Genomic DNA, 27,355 nt, shown 5'->3' with positions numbered 1-27,355 from the left:
GTGGGGGGGAGCGGGAGGCTCTCCTGAGGAAGAAATTTCCTTGCCGCTGCGCGGCGCTGTGGCCTCCAGAAGAAGAAGCAGGACGTCTTTCTTTCCCGCCTCTCCTCGACTTGTGCGTAAAGGGACGAGCGAGGGCGAAAGCGGGGTAGTTCTGCTCTGCACAGCCGGAGGAAGCGGGGAGAGCTGAGCGCGCGGCTGAGAGTCCCTGCCGTTCGCTAGCATGTCAGTATCTCTTCCCGCCCCGTCCCCGCTTAAAGCGCTCGCGGAGCCGGCCTCGCCATCATCGCACAGCCGGGGATGCGCCCGGGTCGGAAGAGGTGGTGCCGGGGAGGTTACGCCCGGTTGAAATCCCCTCCAGCGGGAAGCAGGGCTCTCCACGGGGCGACACCCCCATTCTCTCGGGGCGTGGGGGGGGCAGAATCGCGTGCCGGATTTTAGGGTGGCCCCTACGAGCGGGGGGGCGGGGACCGGCCCGGCGGCGTCTGTCCTGTGGCATCTCGGAGGAAGCAGGAGGCTGTGCCCATAAAAGGGCTTGGACCTCTTCTGGCAAGGAGGAGAGGCTTCTGCGGGAAGCGGGCGAGGACACCCGTCCCTCCCTCCCTCCCTCCCTCCTGGGATCCAGCTTAGTGACTCAAGTTAAAGACTTGCAAGAGTTTCTTAGTCCAGTATTTGCGCGCAGGCACGAGTGAGCGAGAAAGAAAGGAAAGGGGGAAATAATATTAGATGCCCGCTTCTCCTTAGGGGGTGCCTCCTGGAGAGCGGCCCCCGGAGAGGAAAGGCCTGCTTTTAAGGAAGGGAGCGCCTTCCCCGGCTGGCCGCCCCTTAGATCGGGGGGAGGCGGCGGGTTGCTAGCGCGCTGGCAGGAGCTTTGCTGACACCTCGCGTCGCTTCTTGGAAAGCACTTTCGAGCTGCGATTCTGCCCTAGGGGAGGCGGACGAGGGACGCCAATCCACCGGACCAGGAGCCAGAGAAGGGGCTGCTGGCAGTTGCTTGGAGCAGAAAGAGCGAAAGGGAAGGGATGCAGCAGGGCTGGCCATCGACCTCAGCTGAGGTTGCAGAGCCACTGCAGAATGACTAACATCCGCTCAGAGTTCAAAGGTGGATTCCCCAGGGATCTGAAACAGAATATTCCCGCAGGTGCACACGGGACAAGGCAACTGAAGTGCTTCCTCCCTAATATCTAACCCACCCCATTACTGAAATAGGTCGCTCTTGTACTCTATCCATATTGCGCTAGAGGGGCTGTAGCATCCTTGAATTATAATAATGAGTCTCAGGAGAGAGGAGTACCATGTGTGTTGCCAGCGCAAGGCACACTGCCTCCTCTATCATCCTTGGATTTGCCTTAGGCAGGGCTGGAGGATATTGCTTTGGGCATCAGCTGTTTATGAACCAGTACCTCTGCCTTTCAGCAATGAACCCATCCCTAAACCCTGTAATGTGTAGGCAGCTTTTTATTTGAGTTTTTGTGTTCTTTCACTAGGAGGAGATTGAGAACCAGTGCGCAATTCAGTTCTCTTTATAGATGTGCACCTGAGAGGCAGCAATCCTATACAGTAGTACCTCGGGTTAAGTACTTAATTCATTCTGGAGGTCGGTACTTAACCTGAAACTGTTCTTAACCTGAAGCACCACTTAGCTAATGGGGCCTCCTGCTGCTGCCGCGCCGCCAGAGCACGATTTCCGTTCTCATCCAGAAGCAAAGTGCTTAACCTGAAGCACTATTTCTGGGTTAGCAGAGTCTGTAACCTGAAGCGTATGTAACCTGAAGCGTATGTAACCCGAGGTACCACTGTATACTTACTCAGCAATATTCTGACTAAGCATGCATAGGATTCGACTGCATGTGTGAATGAATCTGAGTTTAGTTCATGTAGTTCATTAAAAAATTTTTTTTAAAGACAGTGCATGCTAAGGCCTTGAGGAGGACCAAGCACTCATTTGGAAATAAGTGGGATGTGAGAAGCACTGGCATGAACTCACCTTTCCCCAGCATTAAGTTGTTTATAGAAGTGACCTTTGGTCTCAACTCTTCCTGTGGCTGAAAATGTTTTATTAGGGTTTCCCTGCGCTTTGGTAATTTTAACTGTGATCTATTGACTGTCCTCTCTTTTGGGTCTAGACAGTGGTTTTTGCAGCATGACTCTTGGGCAGAATAACTAGTAGAGAGGGTTGGGGATGGAAATCCCATAAACAACACCGATGCATCCGTTCACCCATGGGAAAGGATGTGTTGTTGGCTGGCAGATCCCAGTTTTACTAAAGAGGGCCAAGCCATCTCTTGAGAGTAACCCAACCACACATGACAGGTACATGCATCCAGGACTTGTACTGCAAAGACCTAGTTCTGATTCTCCACTGCCCAGTGCTTTGGATGAAGTGCATGTGAACTGCTTGCATAATCAGAAAAAGAATAATAATATGTGAGAGGGTGCACCAGTACAAAAGCTTTTTATTATTAGGTCCCTTCCAACACTACATTTATATGATTCTATGATTATCATTTATTAAATTTGTATACCACTCTTCCATCTAAAGATCCAAGGGTGGTTCACAAAAGTAAAAGATAAAATGAAAATACCAAATCAAAACAAACCAATGAACTCCCTACCTTCCACAACACTTTAAAAAGCCATAGAATGTTAATCAGCTGAATGCCTGGTTGAATAGAAACTTTTTTGCCTAGTGCCTAAAAATATGTAATGAAGGCGCCAGGCGAGCCTCTCTTGTAGAAGAGGGTAGCTTACTGTGATCCCAATGAGGCCAATGGTCACTAGCTAGGGAAGATATGGCCAAATAGCCTGTCTGTTGAAGCTACACAGCCACTGTCCCCCACATCCTTAGTGGGCTGTATCCTAGTGAGTGGGTTGCAGGCACACAAATTTAGGTCCATTTGAAAAGGGGTTTGTGAGTGCTCCAACATAGGATGAACAATTCATTTTATGCTTTTATAAGATTCTCCCTTACAAAAAAAAGGTAATTTCAGTTCAGTGAAAGCAAATGTAAAGTGGGGCAAATACAGTGGTACCTTGGTTTGCAACCGTTTTGGATTAAAACCGTTTTGGATTACAACCACGTCAAACCCTGAAGTGTGTGTCCCCTTTTTTGGATTACAACCATTTTATTTTTTTTGAGGCCCCATTGGCGAAAGCGCGCCTTGGGTTACAACCTGTTTTGGTTTACAACGGATTATGGTTGTAAACCAAGGTATCACTGTAAATAAATCTTAACTTCACATACATGCTCATGGGATCTGAAGTGGGGTTGGCTGAGCAGAAACAAGATTTTGGGGTCATTGCTGTTCGCTCAACTAAGATGTTGAGCCAGCCTGCAGCAGCAGCTGTGAAAAAGGTGAATTGCATGCTGGGTTAGGAAAGGGAAATAAAACTATCAATATTGTAATGATATACAAATCTGTGGTGCAGCTACACTTGAAATAATATAGTTCCTTTGCCTCAAAGAGAGTATTGTAGAGCTGGAAAAAGTTGAGAAAATGGTAGCCAAAACTGCTCTACGAGGAAAAGGTATAACTTGTGGGGCTTTTTTAGCATAGAGAGAAGGTGGGTAAAGGACAGACGTGATAGAAGTGTATAAAATTATGTATGGGGTAGAGATAAACTAAGGGAAGCTTTTCTCTCTTTTGTAGTACTAGAACTTGGGACCGTCAATGAAGTTTAATATTGGGGGGTTCAGGACAGATAAAAGAAAGTACTTCTTCACATGACACATGATCCACTATTAGAAACTCACATATAAAAAGCTAGGTGCCAAATGGCTCCTTAAACCAGGGTTACAGTTGCCAAAACAGAATGCCTAGTTGCCATTTTGGGGCCACATTGGCTTGAAAGACATATTTTTCACCATGACTTTTTGGTTCCTGAAATTCATTCTGATTGTGCAGATAAAATATAATGGGTATAATTCTACAGGATGTGTTGTTATTGTGTGAAAACAGGCAAGACCCAAAGATCCCCAGGCATGCACCTCCAGATGGTGGAGACATCAGGCGCCATCCTGGGGGCTGAACATCTTCACTTGGTCGCATGTGAATTTTGAACACTAGACACGCATCTTTAAACTATGGAATTTGAGACCTCTAGATATAGTGATAGCCACCAACTTGGATGACAGAAGTTCATTGTAACTCAGCCCCATGGAAAGCACTGAAAGGGGGCTTCATTATGACTGACTTTAAGACTACATTCTTGTACCCAATTTCTTGGGAGTAAACCCCATTGCTCAATGAATTTACTTCTGAGTAGGCATGTATAGTAGGATTGTGCTGTCAGTGCCTTTTGTCCATTGAGGCATAGTCACAATTCCCTTTTGCTTGCTTATGTTTCCCATCCGACAATGGGTAAACAGCAGTTCCACTTATTCAGAGCTCTGTGAATATATGAATGTTTTCTGTGTCCCCAAACAGAATATGACTGTTTTCCAGAAGTCAGGATATGGAAGGGAATTGAAACTTAATTGGTATTTTTAATTCCATTGCAGGAAAAGCTGTGTTGGGTACATTAATAGTGGTAGGAAACAGACTACTGCATTGCCTGTGGACAGTCTAACCACCTTGTCTTGTCCCCAGTTTCATGAGTTTTGTGACCTTTTACCAAGGAGTGTTTGTTGGTAGCAGGTGCGTCCCAAAATTACCTGAGACACAGAGCAGGTTTGTTTCCTCCTTGTGTTGCACTATGTGTTGACACTGGAAGACAGCACAGGAGAACAAGCCTCTGTGCTTTGAGACCTTGTAAACAACATCCATCCTGTCGTTTCTGGAGACTGGGCAGGATGAATGTCTTCATGGCAATGTCCTAGTTCTGCCCAGTGGATTCCCTGGCCTCCTCACCCCACCCCAGTAGGCCTGGTTTCCATCTATTACTCTAGTAACATAAGCTCCGTTTGGCTCTGTAGATCAATCCACTGTTGACACTGAATAAGCCGAAGTTTATATGTTCATAGAACTGGTGTGTAGGTATAACAGCTTGGAAACATGCCTCTAATCAAGAAGATAAAGTACCTGTACTAGCAAGAGGGGTTTTGTGCTGTGGCAAGAGAGCATTGAGAACTGAAATCAGAGGTGGGGAATTTCTGGTCCTCTAGATATTGCTGGACTCCGACTCCCTTCATCCCTGACCATTGGCCACACTGGCAGGGGCTGATGGGAGTTGGAGTCCAACATCTGGAGGGCCTCAAGCCCCCCCCCCCCACTCCACCCCTGCTGTAGACTAATATAGTGGTACCTCAGATTATGAACTTAATTCGTTCTGGAGGTCCGTTCTTAACCTGAAACTGTTCTTAACCTGAAGCATCACTTTAGCTAATGGGGCCTCCTGTTGCAGCCGCTGCACAATTTCTGTTCTCATCCTGAAGCAAAGTTCTTAACCCGAGGTAATATTTCTGGGTTAGGAGATTCTGTAACCTGAAGCATCTGTACCCCGAGGTAAAGGTAAAGGTAAAGGTACCCCTGCCCGTACGGGCCAGTCTTGACAGACTCTGGGGTTGTGCGCCCATCTCACTCAAGAGGCCGGGGGCCAGCGCTGTCCGGAGACACTTCCGGGTCACGTGGCCAGCGTGACATCGCTGCTCTGGAAACGCCGTTTACCTTCCCGCTGGTAAGCGGTCCCTATTTATCTACTTGCACCCGGAGGTGCTTTCGAACTGCTAGGTTGGCAGGCGCTGGGACCGAGCAGCGGGAGCGCACCCCGTCGCAGGGATTCGAACCGCCGACCTTTCGATCGGCAAGTCCTAGGCGCTGAGGCTTTAACCCACAGTGCCACCTGCGTCCCCCCAAGGTACTACTGTACAAAGGCTAGTCTGGGTTACTACCAGCCTTTTGCTTCAGCAGCCTCACTTTGTGATATGTGGAGATGGAAGTATTGGGGAGGGGTTAAGGCACGGTAAGCAGCAAGCCCAGTTTGCCTTCCTTGCCCACCTGCTTTCTTTGCTGTTGGATGGTTGCGAGCCCTGCTCCCTTTCCTTTCTACTCATGATAGAATTGCTGTTGCCAAAGTGAGTTGGCTGGATGCTTATTAGGGGCTGGATTCTCAGAATCTAAATGGGTCCATTTCTCCCCCCCCCCACCACCACCCAAAAATAGAGTTCTTTGATACTTCAGCCTACACTTGGACCTAGGAGCTGTAGTGGTTGAAGGCATCTGTTTGGGAACCCCATAGACGAAGTCTGTGTCTGCTTTGTTGTTGTTGTTGTTGTCTGGATGGGTGCCAGCCTTTGGCTCCTGTCAGGGCTGGGCTGGGCTACTCAGCACACAATTTACATTCCAAGACCTGGGTGTCAAGTAAACAGACAGCTCACTCTTTAAAAGAAGAAATGAGCTGTAGGCGCATGTGTAGCTTCCTGTCATGCTCTTGCGAAAGTAGACAGTTTCCCTTGAGCCTTAGCATTGCAAGCAGAATCTCCAAAGGAGGGAAGCGGCACTTCAGGCAGCTCCCATTTGCCACAGGTATTTGGCACTTCTTTTCTTCTGCTGGTGGTCTTATTGTAGAGCAGGAGAGGGGAGCCTGTGGCTCTCCAAGTCTAGCTGGAATACAGCTCCCATCAATCCTGACCACTGGCAAGGCAGGCTGGGGCTGATGGGAGATGAAGTCCAACAACGCCTGGAGAGCCATGAGTTTCTCATCCTGTTATAAAGGGATCCTGTAGCAAACATGTATACTGTGCTCAGGCAGCTGTACTAGAGGAACAGGCAATATAAAACTGGGATGGACAGGATATAAAGTATGTAGGTTTGGTGCCTGTTCAGAATTTTGAAAGTTTGGGACCAGGGTATCATATGGGTCATGCTGTCATGTGGGCCTGGTTCTGAGAGGTACCAGTAGAAACTGAGGAATGAGGGATGCTCTGCTGGCTGTTGTTAAGATGGATAGAATCTTTACCTCACGCAAGGAGCGATTCTCATCTAGTGCTGCTCTAGTAGAGCTGGGAGTAGGTGTGGATGAATGGAATTTGTTCAGCCTCTTCTTCTTTTCCTCCAGGATGTGTAGAGTGTGTTGTTGATTTTAGCAGGAGGGGTAGGGAATCCTAGTGCCCAAGTTGGCAGCAGGATGCTTAGAAATGGAAAAAGGAAACACTGTGTGACATTTTTGGGTGGTATTGCTAGTGATGTGTTGTGATGACACTGCCGGCTTATTTCCAGAGCCAGGATTCTTGAAAACAAGAAATCCCCTGTAGCAGTGCATACCTTGGATATAGAGGTTTTTGTCAGAAAAGCTACTTGGACCAGAACTTCCAGGCCTGCCTCGTAACTTGGAATTTAGCACAAGTAGGGCTTATCAGTCTACCTAGGGGTATGCTATTTTCTGATTGCCCTGTTCTCTGCTAGAGTGCTTTCCACAACGGTCTGTGAGTGATGCAACAGAGGTCATTCACGTATGGTGCGTTAATTACTTTTCTCATCTCTTCTTCAAGGGAGTCTTGTATAGTGCACACAAGGCAAGTTGTATGATTTTTATTTATTTTCTGACCTCTGTGTCATTCATTTAGTCATGGAATTCAAGGCAGTACAGTGGTACCTCGGGTTACATATGCTTCAGGTTACATACTCTTCAGGTTACAGACTCCACCAACCCAGAAATATTACCTCGGGTTAAGAACTTTGCTTTAGGATGAAAGCAGAAATTGTGCTCCAGCAGCACGGCAGCAGCAGGAGGCCCCATTAGCTAAAGTGGTGCTTCAGGTTAAGAACAGTTTCAGATTAAGAACAGACCTCCGGAGCGAATTAAGTACTTAACCTGAGCTACCACTGTATGTGCATGGTTCTCAGGCAGTCACTCATCCAGGCAATGTGGCAGCCTCTTTAGCTCCAGCAAGGTGATAGATAGGCTCATGTGCCTTCACGCCATACCTGGGGTCTCTTCCTTCCAGGGGGTCTTATGATGAGTGCCTTTTCTGTGTATTCTTGGACACCTGATGCTGAGCAAGCTCCCAAAGCAGTTGAACACCTGGTGCTTAAATCAATTTGTAATGCGGATGCAGAACCTACATGGGCGAGAATGTAAATTCAGGTTCCCTTTAGCAGTCTATCCCCACGTTGGCAAGGCTCACAGGTGACAAAGGTAGTCCAGAGCAAACTTAGAGGCGTTTTTGTGTGTGCATATCTGTTGCTTGAAGGCAGCCTTCACCCGGGGCGGTGGAAAGGGGATGCAGTGGGACCGGGTGTCTTCGCTGAGAGGGGTGACATTTGGTGCGCTGCCCACCTGCAACGCCTAGCCGGCGGCATTCTCCCCTTCCCCTTTCGTTTTGACACCTTGGGGGAGGCTTGGGAGTCGTGGGTGGCAGCGCACTGAATGTCTGCCATGGGCGGCTTGCTCCAACCCATGAGTGGCTCGCTCCGACCCTGGCTGCAGGGCGCACATGCCACTCTCTGCAGCCAAGCGACTATCCCACACCTGGAAGGGCACCCCTCTGCCCCCCTAAGGAGCACACCCTGCCCCCCTTGGGAGCGGGCCGACCCTAGGCAGCGCAGGCATATTCTCTGCTGCTGCCTTCACCAACCTAGTGCCCTGCAGATATTTTTGATCGCAACGCCTGCTAGCCCCAGCCAATGGGGCCATGCTGTGTGGGGCTGAGGGGAACCACAGCCTAAAACATCTGGCGGGCAACAGGAGGGCAAAGGCTGTGGAAGCTGGCATTGTGCATGGTTAGAGAACGAGCTGTGGTTGGCAAACCAGTGAAAACCTCGCCTTACCAATCATCACCTCTGTCAGTCCCTTTGTATGTCCCTTTCCCTCAAGAGCTTCCCCAAATGGCTTAAGATACAGAAGAAAATAACGAAGACAGCAGTGCATAGCAAAATGTTAGTACCAGCCTATCAAAAGAGTTCAGCAGTAATTTTACATCCATCTTTATGTCAATCACAAACTCATTAGGTGGCCTTAGGCAGGCCATTGCTTTCTCAGCCTCAGCCACCCCCCATACCCACCCAAACTGTGATACTGGGATAATAAAACTGGTCTACCTTACAAGGCTGTTGTAAGGGTTACTTCAGTGGAATTCATGTGAAGCGCCTGGAAAAGTGCCTATGTACTTAATATGCATAATTAGTAATAAGCATGAGTAATTGATGTTTGTGAGAGGTGATTGAAATAGTTTTAGACCGTTGGACTGATTCTCTGCCCTGGTGGGAATGCACTCCTGTGACTTGAGTGGGCTGCTAATGCAACAACTTTGAAAAGATGTACATTAATTCCTTTTGGTGCACAACCAAATTTTGTCTTGAGGAGCAGTCCTTGCCAGTAACTGGAGGCACAAGTTGTGGTGTTCTTAGCCTTTATTGAGAAAACTCTTTGTATGAGACACTTCCTTCCCCAAACATATGGCTTTTCCAGTAATGTCACAGAGCACCTTTGCAGAAAAGGTAGCACGGGCTGTGTTGAAAACTTGTGTGAGGGGGCTACATCTAGCCTCTGAGATGGAACTGAGTCATCTGCTGTTTGTGGGTAAATGAGAGCAGACATAAGCAATCATGAGGACTTAACTGTGCATGTCTGCAGATGCAACACAGTATTGTCAAAATAGCATTCTCTAAACTCAGTGCTGCAGTAACTGGATGATGCTAAGGCTCTAAAGCAATACCCTAGAGTTCCCTCTGCTTACGTGGCTCTAGGATTTGCCCCCAGCTAATGTCCCTGTCGTGAGAATCTCCTCAGCCCACCTTTTGGAGGGCATGTTCTGTTCCTATTTCATAACCTGAGTGCAGTGGCTGCATGGTATAATTTCATAAGCTACTTCATAAAGGGTTGTGAAAGGATTAATTTTCTTGTTGTCTCTTGGGTGTTTTTTCACCTTCCAGTGTGGCTCCCATTTGGAGGCTGCCTCATGGGTTTAGTGAGAGTCTATATGATAACGTTGAGTCTCACCGTGTGGAAGGTATGGAGATCCAAAGGAGAAAGAGCGAGGGGGAAAAGAATGAATGAGAACATTTTTCTCTCCCCAGTTTCCTCCATTTCCTCCCAGGCAGCCTGAAGAGAATTCTCTGTGCTGTCTGAAACATCAGAGAGATGAAGAGTTAAGAGGACAAAACTGTGTAAATGGAAGCCCACCCTCCCCCTGTCACTTGAACACATGAAGATACCTTCATACCATTGCCATCTGACTCAATATTTTCTATATTCTTCTCAACTTTCCAGGGTTTCAGGCAGTGGTCTTTACCAGCCCCATCTATGAAGATACCTGAGTTGAACTTGGGAACTATTTCATGCAAAGTGTGTGCTCTGTCACTGACTTACTATGCCCCTTGCACTTGTATGTACCCCACCACCACCTCCAAAAATATACAGAGAAGGATAGAGTTGTGACGAGACCTGCTAACATTCACTGGGGGGCCGGGGTCCTGCTCAACACAGCTGCCTCTCAGCAAATTCATGAGCCAACCAGAGTACAATGAGATTAATACAATGTTTGAACTCTCCCTGTGGGCTGACTCTTGAAACCATTTGAGGCTCATCTGTGACATTCTGGACTGCTTAGGGGAACGTTTCAACATACCACCTGCTTGCAATTTGCCAAACCTATAGCTGAGTCCCCTTCTGGGAGATTTTGGAGGAAGTGGCACATTGCATTATGGAGACATGTGGAAACAAGTTGCTTGGCCAGTTCCCACGTGCTCCAGATGAGACAAAAGTGGTGATGTAAGGTGGTCCTTGGGATCATTGCTTCCATTTTATGAGGAAGATTTTGCTGGATTTTTTATTTTTTTAAAAAAGGAAACTGCCTTTCACAGTTTGGGCATGTTATTGGTCAATGCACGGTATATCCAAATATTCACTTGAATGATCTTCAGTGTAGGCAGATGCAAAGAGAAGACAACTTGTGTTGTATATTTAGGTGTCATCTCTTGAGAGGAGGTGTGACAGTCCTGAAAGAAGCCACCGAGTACCTAAGCTATATCAGAGTACCTTCAATTTTAAACCACTCTTGAATCAAGGTCCCAACTGGACTGTTGTAAGAAGGGTAAAGAAGCCAAACGGAACCTGAGTTTTCTTCTAAAGTGGATTGCTCTTCACTCATAGCTTAAGAAGTTGTATCTGGTCTGCAGTCTGGCTGCCCAGGAATCTCCATGGCCATCATCATCTCATGGAGTACAGAGCATACTCCCATAATTGTGAATTAAATGTGGGAACATGTTGGCAGTTTAGAAACTCATAGAGCTTGAGTGGGCCTTCCAATGGACAAGGGATGAGTTGCATTCAGCCAGACTGCACTTACATGAATATAGTAAGTGAACCATGTTACGTACTTCTGTTCCTTGGGAGGGTGTACACCATATTTCTGTATGACTGAATCCTTTTCAGTCCCCAAGGGAAAAATAAAAGCCGAGTTTCAAACAAGCATTTATAGGAATTGGCTTATAGTCTACGCTGATTCCCAGATGTTTTTATAGTAGAACTGGATTGGGAAACTTGTGGCCCTCCAAATGTTCCTGGACTCCCAACTGATCAGCCAAAGCCAGCATGGCCAGTTTTCAGGAACTGTGGGAGTTGGAGAGCCACAGTTTCTCCAGCACTGTAGCAGAGGATGCAGACTAGATGTCTTGTTACGCATGCCCCCAAATCAGCACTTGGTAAAAGACCAAGTGGAAGAATAGCCAATGCAATGTCCTCCTGATGTTGTTGGACTACAACTTTCATCAGCTGCAGCCAGCATAGCCAATAGGGATGTTGGGAGTCATGGGCTACAACATTAGAATCACACTGCCTTGGCTATCTGTGCCTTTGTAAGACCAAGAGCTAAGGCTGTCTTGGCATCTGCAGCCCTTTGCTTTATGGGATGATTACAGAGGATGCTGCAGCTCCTTCCGCTTGGGTTTGATCCTGGCAAGGTGAGGCTTCCCTGCGAAAGGGTTAGTAGGTCTCTTGGAACTGATTGTGCACTGCAAACACACTTCATTGTGTTTGTGCTTTCAGGAGTGAGTCAAGCTCCCTGTGTCCCATGTAAGGTTTCGCCGCTTGGTCCTCTGGTGGTGAGAAGAATGGGGTCTGTTTCAGAGATGCTCACAGCGGTGCCCCTTCACCAGAGGCCCGATCTCCTAGAGGCCTGTGCCGACCTCATCAATGAAGAGTGGAAGAGGAGCAGGACCTCCCGCATCCACTCCCTGCAGAGATCCAGCAACAGCTTCCCCATGTGCCTGGTGCTGATTAGGACCCAGAGGTCAGTGGAAGACACCGCTGAAGGGAAGACAGCCAAGAGTCAGTGCCAACTCCTGGGGCATGCCAGGCTGTCCCGTGTGGTTGGCCAGCCCAAGAGCTTGTTTGTGGAGACGGTGGTTGTTGCCAAGGCCCTCCGGGGAAAGGGCTATGGCAGGAAGCTGATGGAAGCTGTTGAGCGTTACGCCAGGTCCCGCAGCTATAGGCGCCTGCACCTCACCACCCACGACAAGCAGCAATTCTATGCCCACCTGGGTTACAGCTTGTCCAAGCCAGTTCAGTGTGCAGGATTCGCGAGTTCCCTTGTACCTATGGAGTTTCTGGAGAGCTTCTCTCCCCTTCAGCAGGACAAGGAACTTCCCACAGGGTCTGGGAAGCATGAGCCAAGTACATCTTTCAGCAGGAGATGCGGAGCAAGCCTTCCTCCGTTGCCACCCTCAGCACACCTTTCCTCATTCACGGTTTGTTCAGCGGCTTCTCCTCCCCCACCACCCCCATTGCTTCCTGTTCATTCTTATCCGCCAGCAGCTGCCACCATTTCTCCCCCTTCCCTCCTGTCAGCTTCTGTAGCTTCCCACAGTTCCTCTTCCCAGGCCATGAATGCTTCTGTTCCGCCCTCGCAATCAGCCACCGTGCCTCTTTTGGTTGCAAACCTTCCTCCTCCTCCCCCACCTCCTCTTCCTCCACCTCCACCTCTGTCCATGGCCCTTTCGGCAGGCCATCCCGATTCCTGTAACTCTGCCTCTTCTGGCCCATCGGGGGACAAAGCCCAGAGCCAGCTGTTTCTAGAAACGCCATATCGTGACCTGAAGGGGCGGCCCATATTCTGGATGGAGAAGGACATCTGACCCTTTCACCATGTGCCTATGCAAGTGTGATGAAGATGAAATGACGGCTGAAGGAGCAGAGAGATGCTGAGAAGAAAAGCTCAGCTTTGGATCCAGTGAGATGGGCTGTGAGAGAACTATTCTAACACAAACAAAGCCAATAGATTCTATCTTCCACGGTTGTTTTACCAGAATTCTTTTCAGACAAGAGCCCATTTTCATGCCATAAAAATGTGAAATTCGCTTAGACAATGATCTATTTTGGATACACTTTCAAGGCCATCTACTGTTCCCCATTGTCTTCCAGTGGTGGTTGCCATAGCTGAGTGGGCCTGTGCTGAGCTGTGTATCGTAAATTGCCTTGCCTTCAAGTTTGATGTCATTTTATCAATAAAGCACCTCTGAAATATCTGAACCGTCTCCTCTGACTCTGCAGCGGATGCACAGATAGGTGTATTTCAGAGCCCATGGAATTAATGCTAACAGAAGTCAGTGCAGTAGCACTAGGAGGCAACAGTGTCCCCACAAAGATTAGATAAAACCGAGAGAAAGATGTATTTTGGTAGGATAATGTCAGAGCAGGCCTGTCCTTCACAAACACACACGATTCTAATTGGAAACCTGTATCATTCTTTGGCCTCTTGGTCTGTTCTGGGAAGCCTGCATTCCAGAAATATGTTTGTAACAGAATGCTTGCCTGATTGCAAAGGTGTTTTTTAATTGTCAGGTTAATGACTTGGTCTGAGGCAGAGATCAACTTCATAGCCTAATTTAACTGTCGTGATGCTATCCTCGTAATAGATGAGGTAATGATCACAGTTAAAATGAGGCCGGTGAAATGAGTGTCCCTGATGGTGGGCTGGATTCTGCTAAATAGCTGTGCTATTGGAAGCCAGCTCAATTAGACCTGCTAGCATAATTGGGTTCTCCTTCCTCAAGCCATGTTCCTAAATCAGTGGGGGGGGGGGGGGCGGGATAACCACAGCACAGCATACAGGGATGGGGGGAGAAGGGAGATTGCTCTGTCAGGGCATTTATGTTTGCCCGATGGAACAATTTCTTTAGCAAATCGTTGAATTCCACCCAATGTGTAGTACTTTCCTCTCACTCTTGAGCAACCACTGTGAGGCCCAACAATTTGGAATTACAGGATCAGGTTCCTACAGTGAAGGACACGTGTTAAAAACTTCTAGGAAAGTCAAGTCTCTCTCCACCCCGCCACCCAATTGTGTGTGTTTAAGTAAAAGTGCTCACTGTTCCTTCTGTGACTATTTGTTCTTAAGCCTGTGGTTTCATTTCATTTCAGTAATTTATCATCATCAATTATTTGTATGCCATCTTGCCATAGTTAAATTTTGCTCAAGGCAGTATCCCACTTCTAAGGCAGTTTCATGCTTTGCACGTTAGGAACATCCCTCTATATATTAATTGTGTTCCTTTGCAGACACGTGTTGGTCATGTGCATTTGCAGGTAAGGTTGAAATCATTTGCACATGTTAAAACTGTAGTGCGTGAGATGGCCCTAATACTCTTTCTCCTTCAGTGTTCTTGTAGGAAGCATACTTCTAAACTAGGCTGGCTCAGCTCTTGGTATTATAAAATACATTCTCCATTGAGGGGGACAGTCAAAAGTGTGACGTCTGTTCCATGGAGCCCAAAGCTAGAAAATAAATGCCACAATTTTGTGGAGAATTACATCCCATGTCCTATAGTCACAATAGCAAAATACAGTAAGAGTAATTAAAGACTTTGTACAACCATGAAACTATTTTATCACAGAAATTTAATACGTCTCAGTCTGATGCAACTTCAAACTTCTACTGTATATAAACAATTTATTATTATTATTATTATTATTATTATTATTATTATTATTATTATTTCTTTTCATTTACGACATCAAAATCTTGACAATTCCTTCTTAAGAATGCAGAGCCCAAGCCCATTTGGAATTTCCTCCTTTCCAGCCTTGGAACAGCAGTCCTGTGGATGCAGCTGAGAAAAGGCTGCTATAGGAGAGAGTGCAACTTTTATGTGTCCGTTATCAAACAACAATTCCACATGCAGGGTATTGGGTGCTTGATCACAGATGTTTTCATTTCTGAATTGTGCATTGTATGCTGAGGTTTCCATTAACAGAAAATAATCTCCAACTCATACCAAGTATTGACTCTTGCAATCCCTCACCCGAAACTGCACAAATGGCATTGCAGGTTCAATGCAACACAGCTGCCAGCTTGTGTATTACTATCTACCGGTACATTATTCAATGCATTTTCCTATGAAGCATTTTCATTTAAGTACATGTGAAGAAGCCTGCTTATATTTTTTCTAGTAATAATGCTTGAAACCACACCAGTAGCTTTGTCCCTTGTTTCTTGGAAGAGACAATAGATCTGTGTGGTTTGCAGGATTCCCACATTTTATTTCCTAAAGTCTGGTCACCTTGGGTTGTTTTCCTCTGTACCTACTACTACTACTACTAATTGAATTTATATACTGCCCTATACCTGCAGGTCTCAGGGCAGTTCAGAGTTCTAGTTCCTCGAAGGAAAATGAAGTCCCCCCCCCAAAAAAAAAACCTTATACAAAGTTCCTCTGATCATACAAATAAAATCACGAATATATGCTCTGGACACCTCTCTTTTGTATGTAGGGATTGTTCCTCTTCTGTGAAGGTGTTGTGGAATCTGACACTTTCTGCCAAAGAAATTGACCATGCCACAAGTATTACGCCTTCAATGTTTCATCCTTCTCTGCACATTATAGGTAATTTATGTGGCATGAAGTAATGGAAATGGACAGCAAGTCAATAGTAGGGTTCATTATTTGCATGCAGATCCAGGAGAGCCACTGCCAGTCTAGAGATGGACAACACTGAGCTTCATAGACCAATTGTCTGATTCTAATTCTAAAGCAGCTTCTTACATTCCTAAGGGGAAGGGATACCCTTGATTGCCTGACAGACAGAGCAGCTTCAGCTCTGCTTCTTAAACCCTTTGCTGGGCCTGTTCACATGAACCGTTCACTATGATGGCTGTTGCACATGCACAGAATTGGCCACGTAGCTAGTTCAGCTAGTTCAGTTCACATCTGGCCAAAACATGGTTGATCTGTCTGAATTCAGTCCAGTTTGTGTGTGCTGATTTGATTGTATGAGACTTGAGCACAGGCTGAAATAGCAACATGGACTATATAGCAACATGGACTATATAGCTTTAACAAGTTAAATAAGTGTGCGGTTTTTTTAAAAGTCACAACACAACAAGCTGCATTTTAAAAAGGTCAGTCCAGATTACAGATCAGAGTCTTTCTTGGCTTCACACCTTTGCTCTTTTGAACCCATCTTGTGCAAAAGTACACATCACTGATGTAGCTGGGAAAGCCTCATGCTTTAAGCACCATACACAGAAGACTGATAAGGAGATTGCTCCAAAAACTAACATACCCAGACCCTGCGAGCATCATCTGAGGCTCTTCTCTGAGTGTCCCCTAAAGACAGGTTCAGAAGGTGGCAATTAGGGAGAGGGCACTCCTATCTATGTAATGCTCTCTCCATTGAAACCCTCCTGGTACTAACTCACATCTTTGGTGCCAGGTTAAAACCATCGCCTACATCCCAGAATATGAGAAATATTTGATGGAATATAATTAGGCTTATATGTTTGGGGTTGCTTTTCAGTTGTAAATAATGTTATTATTGTTTTCTTTTTAGGGATTGGTTTGGGGGTTGTGTGTGTTATGCTTCTGAATTATTTCAGTTTATTGTTTTATTATTGTTGGGACCGATTGGTTTCAGGTGAAAAACAAGTTAAATAAGTGTGGTTTTTTTTAAAAAAAAGTCACAACACAACAAGCTGCATTTTAAAAAGGTCAGTCCAAGTCATCAGACTCTGAAGCACGTGAATTGGCCTGTGTAACTACACATTAGCAGCTATTACATGTTCTTCTTCCTCCCACACTTGCTGCCTTCCACAATGAACTTGGCAAACTGCAAACCATTTTGAGTTCTTGTTTACTTCTACAAAAACCTGTAGATTTAAACCTACCAAGTTGTCTGAACAATCAGGCAAGAAAAAATGAATTTTTGTTATATTTTAATTTTTTTAACTTTCTGGTGCAACGTAAGTCAACAAAACATGATTTAGTTAACCATGACACTTGCTTAGGGATCTTTTACCATAAGAGCAGAATCAGCTTTCTAACCATGTTGCCATGAGGTGGCTGCCCTGAGGCAACCATACAGGTAGCAATTGTTTTGAGTCTGGCTCAGTTCTACTGAGTAACTCGTTCTGCCATGATATAGCCGCCCCAGATAGAAATGGGGTGCAGTAGGTGATGATGTCATCCATTTGGGTACTAACAATGCAGCTGGGCTGGTCACATCAGCACTTCTGGCTCAGATGTCCTGTGGAATGAGAAGAGCGGACTGCCAGCTTGTGGAGTAAGCGCAATTATTTATTCAGTATACTTCCCTCTCTTGCACCTGAAGGAGCTGAAGGTGACAAATATTATTCTTATGTTACTTGTGCTATTTGTAAGTTCATTGTTGCAATTTATTCCATTTTTCAGCGTGCAGGAAACTCAGCCTACTAATAATGGGAGGGAGGATTCAGTAAAGTGATCCCTGTTGCCAGCTGTCTGCTCTTAAGACTTCATAGTAGAGGGAAGCAGGATGTTTTCCTGCATGTAGATTAGCACATCAAAATGTTTCGGTATTGTTAGAATGGTGAGACTGTATAATTTGGTTCGTTTCTACTTTTCCTATCCGACTCTCCCATACAAAATTCCTCGATAAACAGATTTTTCTGGTGGGAAGTTGGCTGGGCTATGATTGGTGCTTTTATATTCACCAAATTCAGCAATATGTAATTTTAAAAAAACAGAATAATGCACGCCCTAGCCTTGATCAAATTGTTGCAGTTGTAACATACTAATCTTCAAATCTTCTTCCCCATGAATGGCGACTCTTGCTTCTACTCCTAGGCTAACATTACTGTACCTTCATATATTCTTTAATCCATATTGCTGTACACACCTGGTTCATTAATACATCACTCCTGAGTCGAGGTTATAAAAGCTGGTGAATTATGCAAATCAGCATGCCTGCTGAGAAGGAAATGGTGGAAATGACAAATGAGTTCTTTTGAACTGCACAAAGCCCAAAAGTCTGTTTTCAGCGTCAGAGCTGAGCTTTGAAATAACATGAAATAAGCATGTGAGAGTCTTGTTCTCACATTACAGTACTGAGTAACCAAAACCAGCATCTATACCTTAGTGATTTAAGAGTTGTAAGGGTAAGGATTCGACTCCAGCACTTCCCATTTTACATATTAATGTTTTAATTATGCAAAGGGGCTTCTTCAAGCCTGGGAGTGTGATTTTGCTGTACAGCAATGTCCAATTCCTGGTTGTCGAGTCCCATCTCTGAGCATGTGAGGCTATTTCTGACAGCTCACTTAATACGATAATTCTTAGCTTGTATGCTCAGGGGAGCACCTATGGGATGGTGAAACTGGCCCCTGCAAAAATCTCCCCAGATTGCTCTGACCAAGAGAGTTAGTTGTGTGGGTTAAAGGTCGCAAGAGACAGATTGCCTGGATGACAGAATCACCTCAGAAAAAATTGAGATACTGGAGTAGAGGGGGTGATTTTAGACAAATAATGCGGCTATTGCGGTAAAGTGGGTTTTTCAGGGGGAGTGCATCAATACAGCTTCTTGCCAAGGGCGCAAGAGACCCTTTTTTGTTTCACCCCTTCTGTGCACTGGGCACTTCAATTTGTGAGTAGATTTGCATAGATCTTTTCTGCAATAAGGAACACTTTACACACTTAAGTGAAGCCAAATATCCTTAGTAAATTCAGAACTCTTGAGACATCTAGCAGTAGCTTTACACCAAACTGTGGTTAGAAGAAAAGATGGAGAAAGGAAAATAATGCTATGATTTCTATGCATTACCAGTAACATGAAGATCAGAGTGCACATCATAGCAGGAAAGAGGCTAAGAGAAAGGACATTTTGTCACACCTGTTCCACTAAAAGGAAATATTGCAATGCAGAGAGATGATGGCTGGGGTTTTCCATGCTGACTCAGGAAGCAGAATGCTTACCTGATCCCAAGATGATGGCTTGGCTTATCTAGTCCCAAGATGATTGCAAAACCAGTCAATGAATTGGCCTGTCTAATAAAGTTTGAGTTTGAACCCTGGTGTTCCTTTGCAGGGAGGGGGTGGACTGGGGGTTTGTGCATGATGACGTGTTAGCTTCAGAGTGGCCATGTGGTTCTGATCCTAAGCCACACCTGATTCATTGGACAGGCTGGCTCAGACAATATGCCCTATTAATTAATTAGCTCGTCTCTAGTTCAGAGGCTAGCTAGCTAGTCAGTTGTTCAACTAGGGAAGGATCCTGGCATGCAGTTTCTTAGGTATTATTCTAATCCTCCGTAGTGCAGTGTTAGAGTGGGAAATGAAGCCAGGGGGGATGACACAGAGCAAACAAAACAGAACCAACAAGTGGAAGCAGCCCAGTTGGTGTTTTGGGCTTCTCCATTGTGGAAAAATACCTGGCAGCATAGATGCCTGTGTAATCCAAACAGCTTCTGTTCCCAGTAAGGTGACTTTAGGTAAGTTTACACATCAGCCAGTACAGCCAGCTCTCCGCTTCCTGGTGTTCAGCCTTTCCCTCTCCTTGGGTTTACCTCATGAATTTATCTCCCTTAAAACTTAGACACTTACCCCAAGATACCTTGATATTCAAGGTAAGCAATCACATTTGGAATCCATGTCAAGCCCAGATATCCAGGTTTAAAATACAATTTAAAATATTGTGAGGCTAGTTGAATTAATTATATTTATGTTCCGCATTTTCTGAAGGAGCTCCAGGTGACTGGCATGGTTGCCTCTTCCCTGTAAAATCCGTGAGACCTTGTTAGGCCTTCTTGTATGGTGGTTTGGCCCAAACCATGGTCACCTGTCACATGATAGCAGGTGCAGCCCCAGTGCCCAATTCAGAAGGAAAAATGAAGAGTGCAATCTTAAGTTTGCAGCTGCAGGTTTAAATTTTAATCACTTCACATAATATGGTTCCAGGTAATTGCTGAATAGCATTCTTGTACACCTGTCAGAGCGGCCTATGGAGGGTGGGCCAGTTCTGGATCCAACCTGAGGGGGCCAGACCCGCCTACCCCACCTCCCTGGGCAGGGGAAGAATGATTTCCAAAGCCACCCAGTGATTTATGGGGAGCATGGATTCAAAACTGCCTTGCTTACCTTGGCACATCATGTCACCTTGGTAAGCGGATTTGAACCTGGCTGTCCCTAGCCATAATCTGAGCCTAACTGCTACACTACCCTGGCCCTGTGTGTCAGATATTGAAATTCGGGGGAAGATCTTACTCTGTCTTTCCCCTCTCCCTGCCAGGGTGCACATTTGTAAACAAAGCAGGAGGGGCCCCAGAAGAGACATTGGTTTCTTACACCCACCATGATCCTGGACAGAACCATTTCAGTCCGCATCATCTTCCTCCTTGGGGTCATCCAGTGCCTGAGAGGGTATAGCTGGGAGCAAATGACGGCCAGCTCTGTTTTCCAGCAGGAGCCATTTGTGGTGGTGTGGAACTTGCCCACAGTTAAGTGTCGAGAGCAATTTGGGATCACCCTGCCTCTGGAAGCCTATGGCATTGTGGAGAACAAGGACAATGCTTTTCGTGGCCAGAACATAACCATTTTTTACAAGAACAAGTTTGGGCTCTATCCCTACATCTCTCCAGATGGCAAATGGCACAATGGAGGGATACCTCAGAACGTCGATCTGAAGAAGCACCTGGAGACAGTCTCAAGAGATGTTTTGGAAAGCCTGAAGCCTGATTTCCAGGGACTGGCCGTGGTGGACTGGGAGGAGTGGCGGCCTCTCTGGAGGCGGAACTGGGGCCCCAAGATCGTGTATAGGGTGGCCTCTGAAAAATGGGCAAGGAACAGAAGGCCTGATGAACCCCTCACGGAGCAATCCTATGTTGCGGAGATAGAGTTTGAACAGGCAGCTCGGGCCTTCATGGAGAGAACTCTAGAAATGGGGAAGTCTCTGAGGCCACAGGGGTTCTGGGGCTTCTATGGGTTCCCTGACTGTTTCAATTACAACTGGGAAAACGAAGAGAACTACACCGGTCATTGCAACCCCACAGAGGTCCAGTGGAATGATCATCTCATGTGGCTCTGGAAGGTTTCATCTGCCCTCTATCCCAGTATCTACCTCCCACCAAAACTCCCAACATCTTACCACCAGAGTTATGTTCACCACCGCCTCAAAGAAGCATTTCGCGTGGCACAGTTTGGCGTGAAGCAGCCTCTCCCTGTGATCGCATATTCCAGAGTCTCCTACAGACATTCTCCACGGTACCTGACTGAGGTAAGAATTGAGAGGTGCCAACTGCGTATGATAGGCCCAGGCACTTTTCAACAATGGTAGCAAATGAATAAAGGTTAAGGCTGCAATCCTAAACCCACTTAACCTGGGAGTAAGCCCCACTGAATTCAGTAGGACTTACCTCTGAGTAAACACAGCCAGGACTGTGGTGCAGATCTCTTACCTAGCTGGAAACTTCCTTCTGTGGGGAATATTAGCTGCCACCATACAGTGAGGGGGGAAAGTATTTGATCCCCTGTTGTTATTTTGTCTCTCTCAGCTGCAATAAACCTACCATTAAAATTATGGACTGGTCATTTCTTCATCAGAGGGCAAACGGCCAAATTTAGCAGGGGATGAAATACTTTCCCCCCTCACTGTACATTATTTATTTATTATATTTTTATCCTGTCCTTCCAAGGAGCCTGGAGTGTCACATTTCATTACACTGTTCTCATAACAACCCTGTGAGGTAGGCTAGTTAGGCTGAGAGAAAATTATTGGCCCAAGGCCATTCAGTCAATTTAATGCTTCAGATGGAATGTTGCACCATTATATATATATATATATATATATATATATATATATATATATATGTTGTGTTGTTGTTGTTTAGTCGTTTAGTCGTGTCCGACTCTTCGTGACCCCATGGACCAGAGCACGCCAGGCACTTCTGTCTTCCACTGCTTCCCGCAGTTTAGTCAAATTCATGCTGGTAGCTTTGAGAACACTATCCAACCATCTTGTCCTCTGTCGTCCCCTTCTTGTGCCCTCCATCTTTCCCAACATCAGGGTCTTTTCCAGGGAGTCTTCTCTTCTCATGAGGTGGCCAAAGTATTGGAGCCTCAGCTTCACGATCTGTCCTTCCAGTGAGCACTCAGGCCTGATTTCCTTAAGAATTGATAGGTTTGATCTTCTTGCAGTCCATGGGACTCTCAAGAGTCTCCTCCAGCACCATCATTCAAAAGCATCAATTCTTCGGCGATCAGCCTTCTTTATGGTCCAGCTCTCACTTTTATATATATGTGTGTGTGTGTGTGTGTGTGTGTGTATGTGTGTGTGCGCGCACGCACGCAGTCACAGTAACTAATTAATTGAGGCACTTCATTAATGCTGCAGCCAGCTATGAGTGAACAGGAAGCAACTAATTAACTGCTTTAATAGAAAGGTGTTGTCAGGGATGGGGAATCCTTTTGGCCCAGCTGGCAACACCCTCATCTTTCCCCAATTCTGTGCGCCAACTTTGATAGGTTGGTGGAGCAACCCATTTGTCAATCATCTCATAACTATGTTCCTCATGGGGAACTTGGTAACAGACAGTCTGGTAGGCCTGAGCTCACTGCCCATCACTGATGGGTGATGACTTCAACCCTGCTTTCCACAGGAATTGGCTGTATGATCACAAACCCTGTAAGGTACTCAGTCACACAGGTGATCCAGCTCCGTCAGGTGTGGGGGAATTAGCCTTGCGGGCCAAATGGGGGTCTATCCATCCTGGACCAAATTTGGCCAATGGGCTAGAAGCTGCTGATTAACTGGAATTTCTGGATTTAGGGAGGAGAAAGTGTGGGTAAGCAATAGCTAGAGGAAAATGCTGCATAAACATAGAATAAAATGATGTACAAAAAGGGGTTCACAATCCACATTCCTGCGCTGTCTGGTTAAGCAAATTGGTCAGACTTTTGAAGCATTACAGAAACTACAACTCATGTTTGACCTGAGAACTTAATTGGGCCAGAAAAATTCAGTGAAAATCTATCCGTTGTAACTAGCCAGAAAACCTGCCTAATGCAATGTGCTAATATCACCAAAGTGATACGTTGCACTTCTCATGTAGAAAGCTGCCCAGTGCTAACAGTTCTCTCCTTTTCTCCATTCAGGCTGACCTGGTGTATACAATTGGAGAGAGTGCAGCACTTGGGGCTGCTGGGGTTGTGCTCTGGGGTGACCTCTCCTATTCCCAGTCACCGGTGAGTACCTCTGAAACAATGTCCTGTCCATCTATTAATTCATGAACCACCTTTATATGCTTTGCAATTACATTTCCTGAGAATACCTATAATGTATTCAAATACAGCCTTACCGTGAAACAATCATGCAGCAGATTTAAACAATTATATTAAAACTTTTACTATTTAAAGGAAATAAAAAGCTACTTACCAGGCACCAAAACAGGTGCCAGCATCCATGGGGAAAGCATTTGATCAGTGGGATGCCATGGCCAAGAAGGCCCTCTTCCTAGGATATACAGTGGTACCTCAGGTTACATACGCTTCAGGTTACAGACTCCGCTAACCCAGAAATAGTACCTCAGGTTAAGAACTTTGCTTCAGGATGAGGGCAGAAATCGTGCTCCGGCGGCGCAGCGGCAGCAGGAGGCCCCATTAGCTAAAGTGGTGCTTCAGGTTAAGAACAGTTTCAGGTTAAGAATGGACCTCCAGAACGAATAAAGTTCTTAACCCGAGGTACCACTGTACTTCCTAAGTTGAGAATCAGCCTGAGAGAGAAAACAGATACCCTCTTTGCCCACCTCATCGGTAGCCCAGCAGCTATTCCCTTACTTTCCAGCTTTGGTGGGGATAGGATAACTTGTTTCTCCCACTCCTCTCCCAATTTTCTTGATACCTTGACTAATGACCATGCTCACCTGCCTATGTGGTTGGTTCTGCCTAAACCGAAATGTCTAGAAGCTCCCATCCTCAGTGCCGATGGGTCCAATCCCTAGAATGTTCTCAGCTGTAATCCTAGCTTTCCATCTTCTAGGAGAGCTGCAGGAGCCTCAAGAATTACATCACCACGACGCTGGGCCCATACATCGTCAACGTAACCACGGCAGCGCGCATGTGCAGCCGTGAGCTGTGCCACGGGCATGGACGTTGCATGAGACAGGACCCCAGCGAACTGGAAGCCTTCCTCCACCTGGACCCGCAGAAGTGGGAAGAGGAGTCCTCAATGACAGATTTTCCAGATCAAGACATGTTCGCATGGGAACAATTTCAGTGTCACTGCTATCCTCAGTGGACTGGAGCCTCGTGTGAGACACCACTGTGGCTGGAGCCTGTCCAAGGACCGGAGTGTAGTCAAGCTCAACAGTATTACAATATATTTCATGCAGGGTATGTCAGCAATGTTGTTGTGAAGTCAAACATCTGTCCTCCTTCCTTTTATGATGAAAAGACAGAATTCCAATAACACATATTTGCAGATCCAGCACTTTACTCCAAGGGCAGTTTTGATGATATCTGTTCTAGACATTTCTTGACTGGGTGACTCCTCCGTTTTCCAAACAGAGTGGGGTCTGGATGTAGACAAATAGCAGACACACACTTTTTCCTTCTTTGATGGTGCGCTATAATTTAAAAATGATCTCAGGTGTAAGCCTAAAGTAAGGGCTTAGGCATTGTTGGGTTTCGAAACTGTAGCCAAGCACATCTAGTAAAACAAAGACACACTTGGAAACCCTAAAGAGCTGTAGCATGAGAGCACCTTATACCTTCAGAGTTTGTATGTGATCTGGCAGGTGCAATGCTAGGAAATGGAAGCATTCACTACCACCATGAAAGTCATCATTGCACACCCTTCCTACACTTGTTAGCACTACAGCTTAAAGGAGACAGATGTCTGGAACTTGGTGTCATAACTACCTTTTCATAACCACTCTGTCTCTTTCCCCCCCAACTTCAGTAAAAGCTATGAGAAAGCAAGTGAGTTGGAAGGCTTCTCTCATTCACTTTACTCCCTCAGTCTGTTTTTTTAGCACACTTAGCTGAACAACTATTATGCAAGATTTGGGTTCATTTCCTCTCACCTGTGTTACTGCTACAAGGATATTGCACTTTCCCAGATGAAACTGCAATAGTTGGGTGAGCTAACTGCCTTTTATCAGACACAGGGCAGTGCTACTACCATGATGGTGAATGCAGGGCAATGGGGAGATGTGTGAGTATTATGGGTACTTATTGGATAGTGTCCACGAGGCTGTTGGTCAAGAACTACCTTACCCAATCTGGTGCCTCCCAAATATTTTGGACTACAACTCCCATCAGGTCCAGGCAGCATCACCAGTGGTCAAGGATGAGAACTATAGCCAAAATATTTGGAAGGCACTAGATAGGGGAAGGCTTGTCAGCAGGTGTGACACAACTCTGACCCCTTGCATCCTTTTTTTGCTGGGGGGTGGTATTAAGTCCAACTGAACTAAAATTATTTAGATGCCGAGCCCTATTTATTGCCCCTCAATTTGGCTGTTAGCCTTTAAAAAGTGTTGTGAGCACCAACAAGTCTTCCCTCTTCCCCACCAGGACCTTGCCACAGATGGAGAAAAGACTACTGTAAACAAAAGGACAGTTGGCGTGCAGTGTGATACAATAGCAGCTCCTCCATGAAATGGGTAGCCCTCCCTGGAAGCATGCACAAAGAGGACCAAGACTCATTCTCCAGTGTCTCCTGTCTAAGGTGCTATCAGGGCTGGAAATTACATCTGCCAGAGACCATGGGGAGCTACTGCCAATTAAAGTGTGGGGCAAGATGGACCAATATAAGGCAGCTACATATGTTTATATGCTGAAGTGTGTGTCTGCCGGTATGTTAGTCTACCCTACGTGAGACCAAAACATCCTGCACCAGATTCACCTAATGAGACCTGCTAGCAGAAGCCCTGAACAAGGGTTTCTGCTAGTGCTTTGAGGCTTTCCCCTCTCTTCCCCCATGTGCCACCCCTCCCTTCCCCCAATTGGTTTGGGGGGGGGGGTGATGAGAACCCAGAACCATGCAGGGAGTGGGGGAGGAGAGGGAAAATGCTTGTTGGCCAAGCTGCAATGCTTGCACTGGTAGAATGATTGCCATGGTACTATGTTGAATTCTTCCCCCTGACTTTGTGAATTCTCCCAGAATTTCCTGGGAGGCTCTGGTCCAGTTGCCTAGCTTTTGAATGCATCTGTGCTGGGTTTTTGGCTCCTTAAATAAACCACATGTTTCTTTTTTTCTGTCTCAGCAATTCCAAGTATTGGTGTCACTCAATCTTAAGTTCATAAAAAATGAAGGTTAGAAGACTCAGTAGAGTCCAGTATCCTTTGCCAAACATGCTTCCAATAATCCCACAAACAGAGCAAGACATCAACCCACCAACCCAGTTGTTTGTACTTTTGCTATCATGAGATATTCACAAGCACGCTACCCCGGAACGTGGTAGGTTTCAATGCTGAATTCAATTCCGCTATTATGGCTAATTCCACGAGTTAAAAAGAACCCAGTAAGATCACATCTCAGCCCAGGCTGGCATTCCATCAAGAGAGAAGGGTTTCAGTGCTTTTTCCAAAACAATACACCCAACAGCTTCCAAGAATAATTATAGATACTAGCATCCCAGCACCATTAATGCATTTCTACACAAGACAGGCCACACTGATTGTTGTCCCTTCCCTTCTAATCTTCAAGTAGCTAAAGGAGAAAGTTAAGGATGGTGTTAGAATAATGGTATGAAAATTTAATGGGCTAAAAATGGATTAAACATAACTTCAATAAAAGCATCTTCAAAGCAATTCTTTGTGGTTCTTTAAATAACCATAAAAGCAATGTAAGTTTCGTTTTCTGCTTTATCTCCTTCCAGGATTCTTAGTTTAGGAGCTTTGGATTTTTAAATCTAAATTCTGTCTGTGAAATGCTAAATGATATCAGCATTCGACCGTGCTTGTTTTGGGGGCAAGCCCAACTTGATAGGAACAGTCATTAGTTTAAAAGAGCATTTTCTGGTTGGTTGTGCCTGAAAGGCTACACAATATGTTTCCATATGACTGAATGGGCTTATCTGGATGATGTAGGGTTGATCATTAACTGGGAAAATGGCAGGCTGCTGTACAGCGAGATCAAGTCATACCACTCCTCTTGTTTTTGCTCTGGGACTGGGTGCTCTCCTTTTCAGAACTGGAATTGTTCAAGGCTTTTGTAGTGTTTTGCATAATTA

The 27,355-nt window shown here is 45.9% G+C and overlaps 1 protein-coding gene across 5 annotated transcripts; it reads left to right on the top strand.

Moving 5' to 3' along the window:
- Positions 1-85: 85 nt before the first annotated feature.
- LOC309335976 (hyaluronidase-3-like) lies at positions 86-26,933 on the top strand. Of its 5 annotated transcripts, XM_081851334.1 has the most exons (5): positions 5,827-6,461; positions 20,413-21,396; positions 23,274-23,363; positions 24,157-24,509; positions 25,695-26,933. In XM_081851334.1, the coding sequence occupies exons 2-5, from the start codon at positions 20,476-20,478 to the stop codon at positions 25,726-25,728; spliced, it is 1,398 nt and encodes a 465-aa protein (XP_081707460.1). In that variant the 5' UTR covers positions 5,827-6,461; positions 20,413-20,475; the 3' UTR covers positions 25,729-26,933. The 5 variants fall into 5 exon arrangements, with proteins under 5 accessions (XP_081707458.1, XP_081707460.1, XP_081707457.1 ...); XM_081851332.1 differs by lacking the exon at positions 5,827-6,461 and adding an exon at positions 86-222 and having other exon boundaries at positions 24,157-26,933; XM_081851331.1 differs by having other exon boundaries at positions 24,157-26,933.
- The last annotated feature ends 422 nt before the right edge of the window (positions 26,934-27,355 follow it).

This window comes from Podarcis erhardii, assembly GCF_964252035.2.
Source record: "Podarcis erhardii genome assembly, chromosome: 2".
Taxonomy (NCBI): Eukaryota; Metazoa; Chordata; class Lepidosauria; order Squamata; family Lacertidae; genus Podarcis; species Podarcis erhardii.
This window is presented reverse-complemented; position numbering and strand designations above follow the sequence as displayed.

Excerpts from the sequence above, each read along its gene's own strand:
- LOC309335976 (XM_081851332.1), top strand. The coding sequence starts at position 20,476 with ATGATCCTGGACAGAACCATTTCAGTCCGCATCATCTTCCTCCTTGGG. Across the intron at positions 21,397-23,273 it reads CTCCACGGTACCTGACTGAG|GCTGACCTGGTGTATACAAT; the intron begins GTAAGAATTGAG and ends TTCTCCATTCAG. Across the intron at positions 23,364-24,156 it reads TCTCCTATTCCCAGTCACCG|GAGAGCTGCAGGAGCCTCAA; the intron begins GTGAGTACCTCT and ends TCCATCTTCTAG.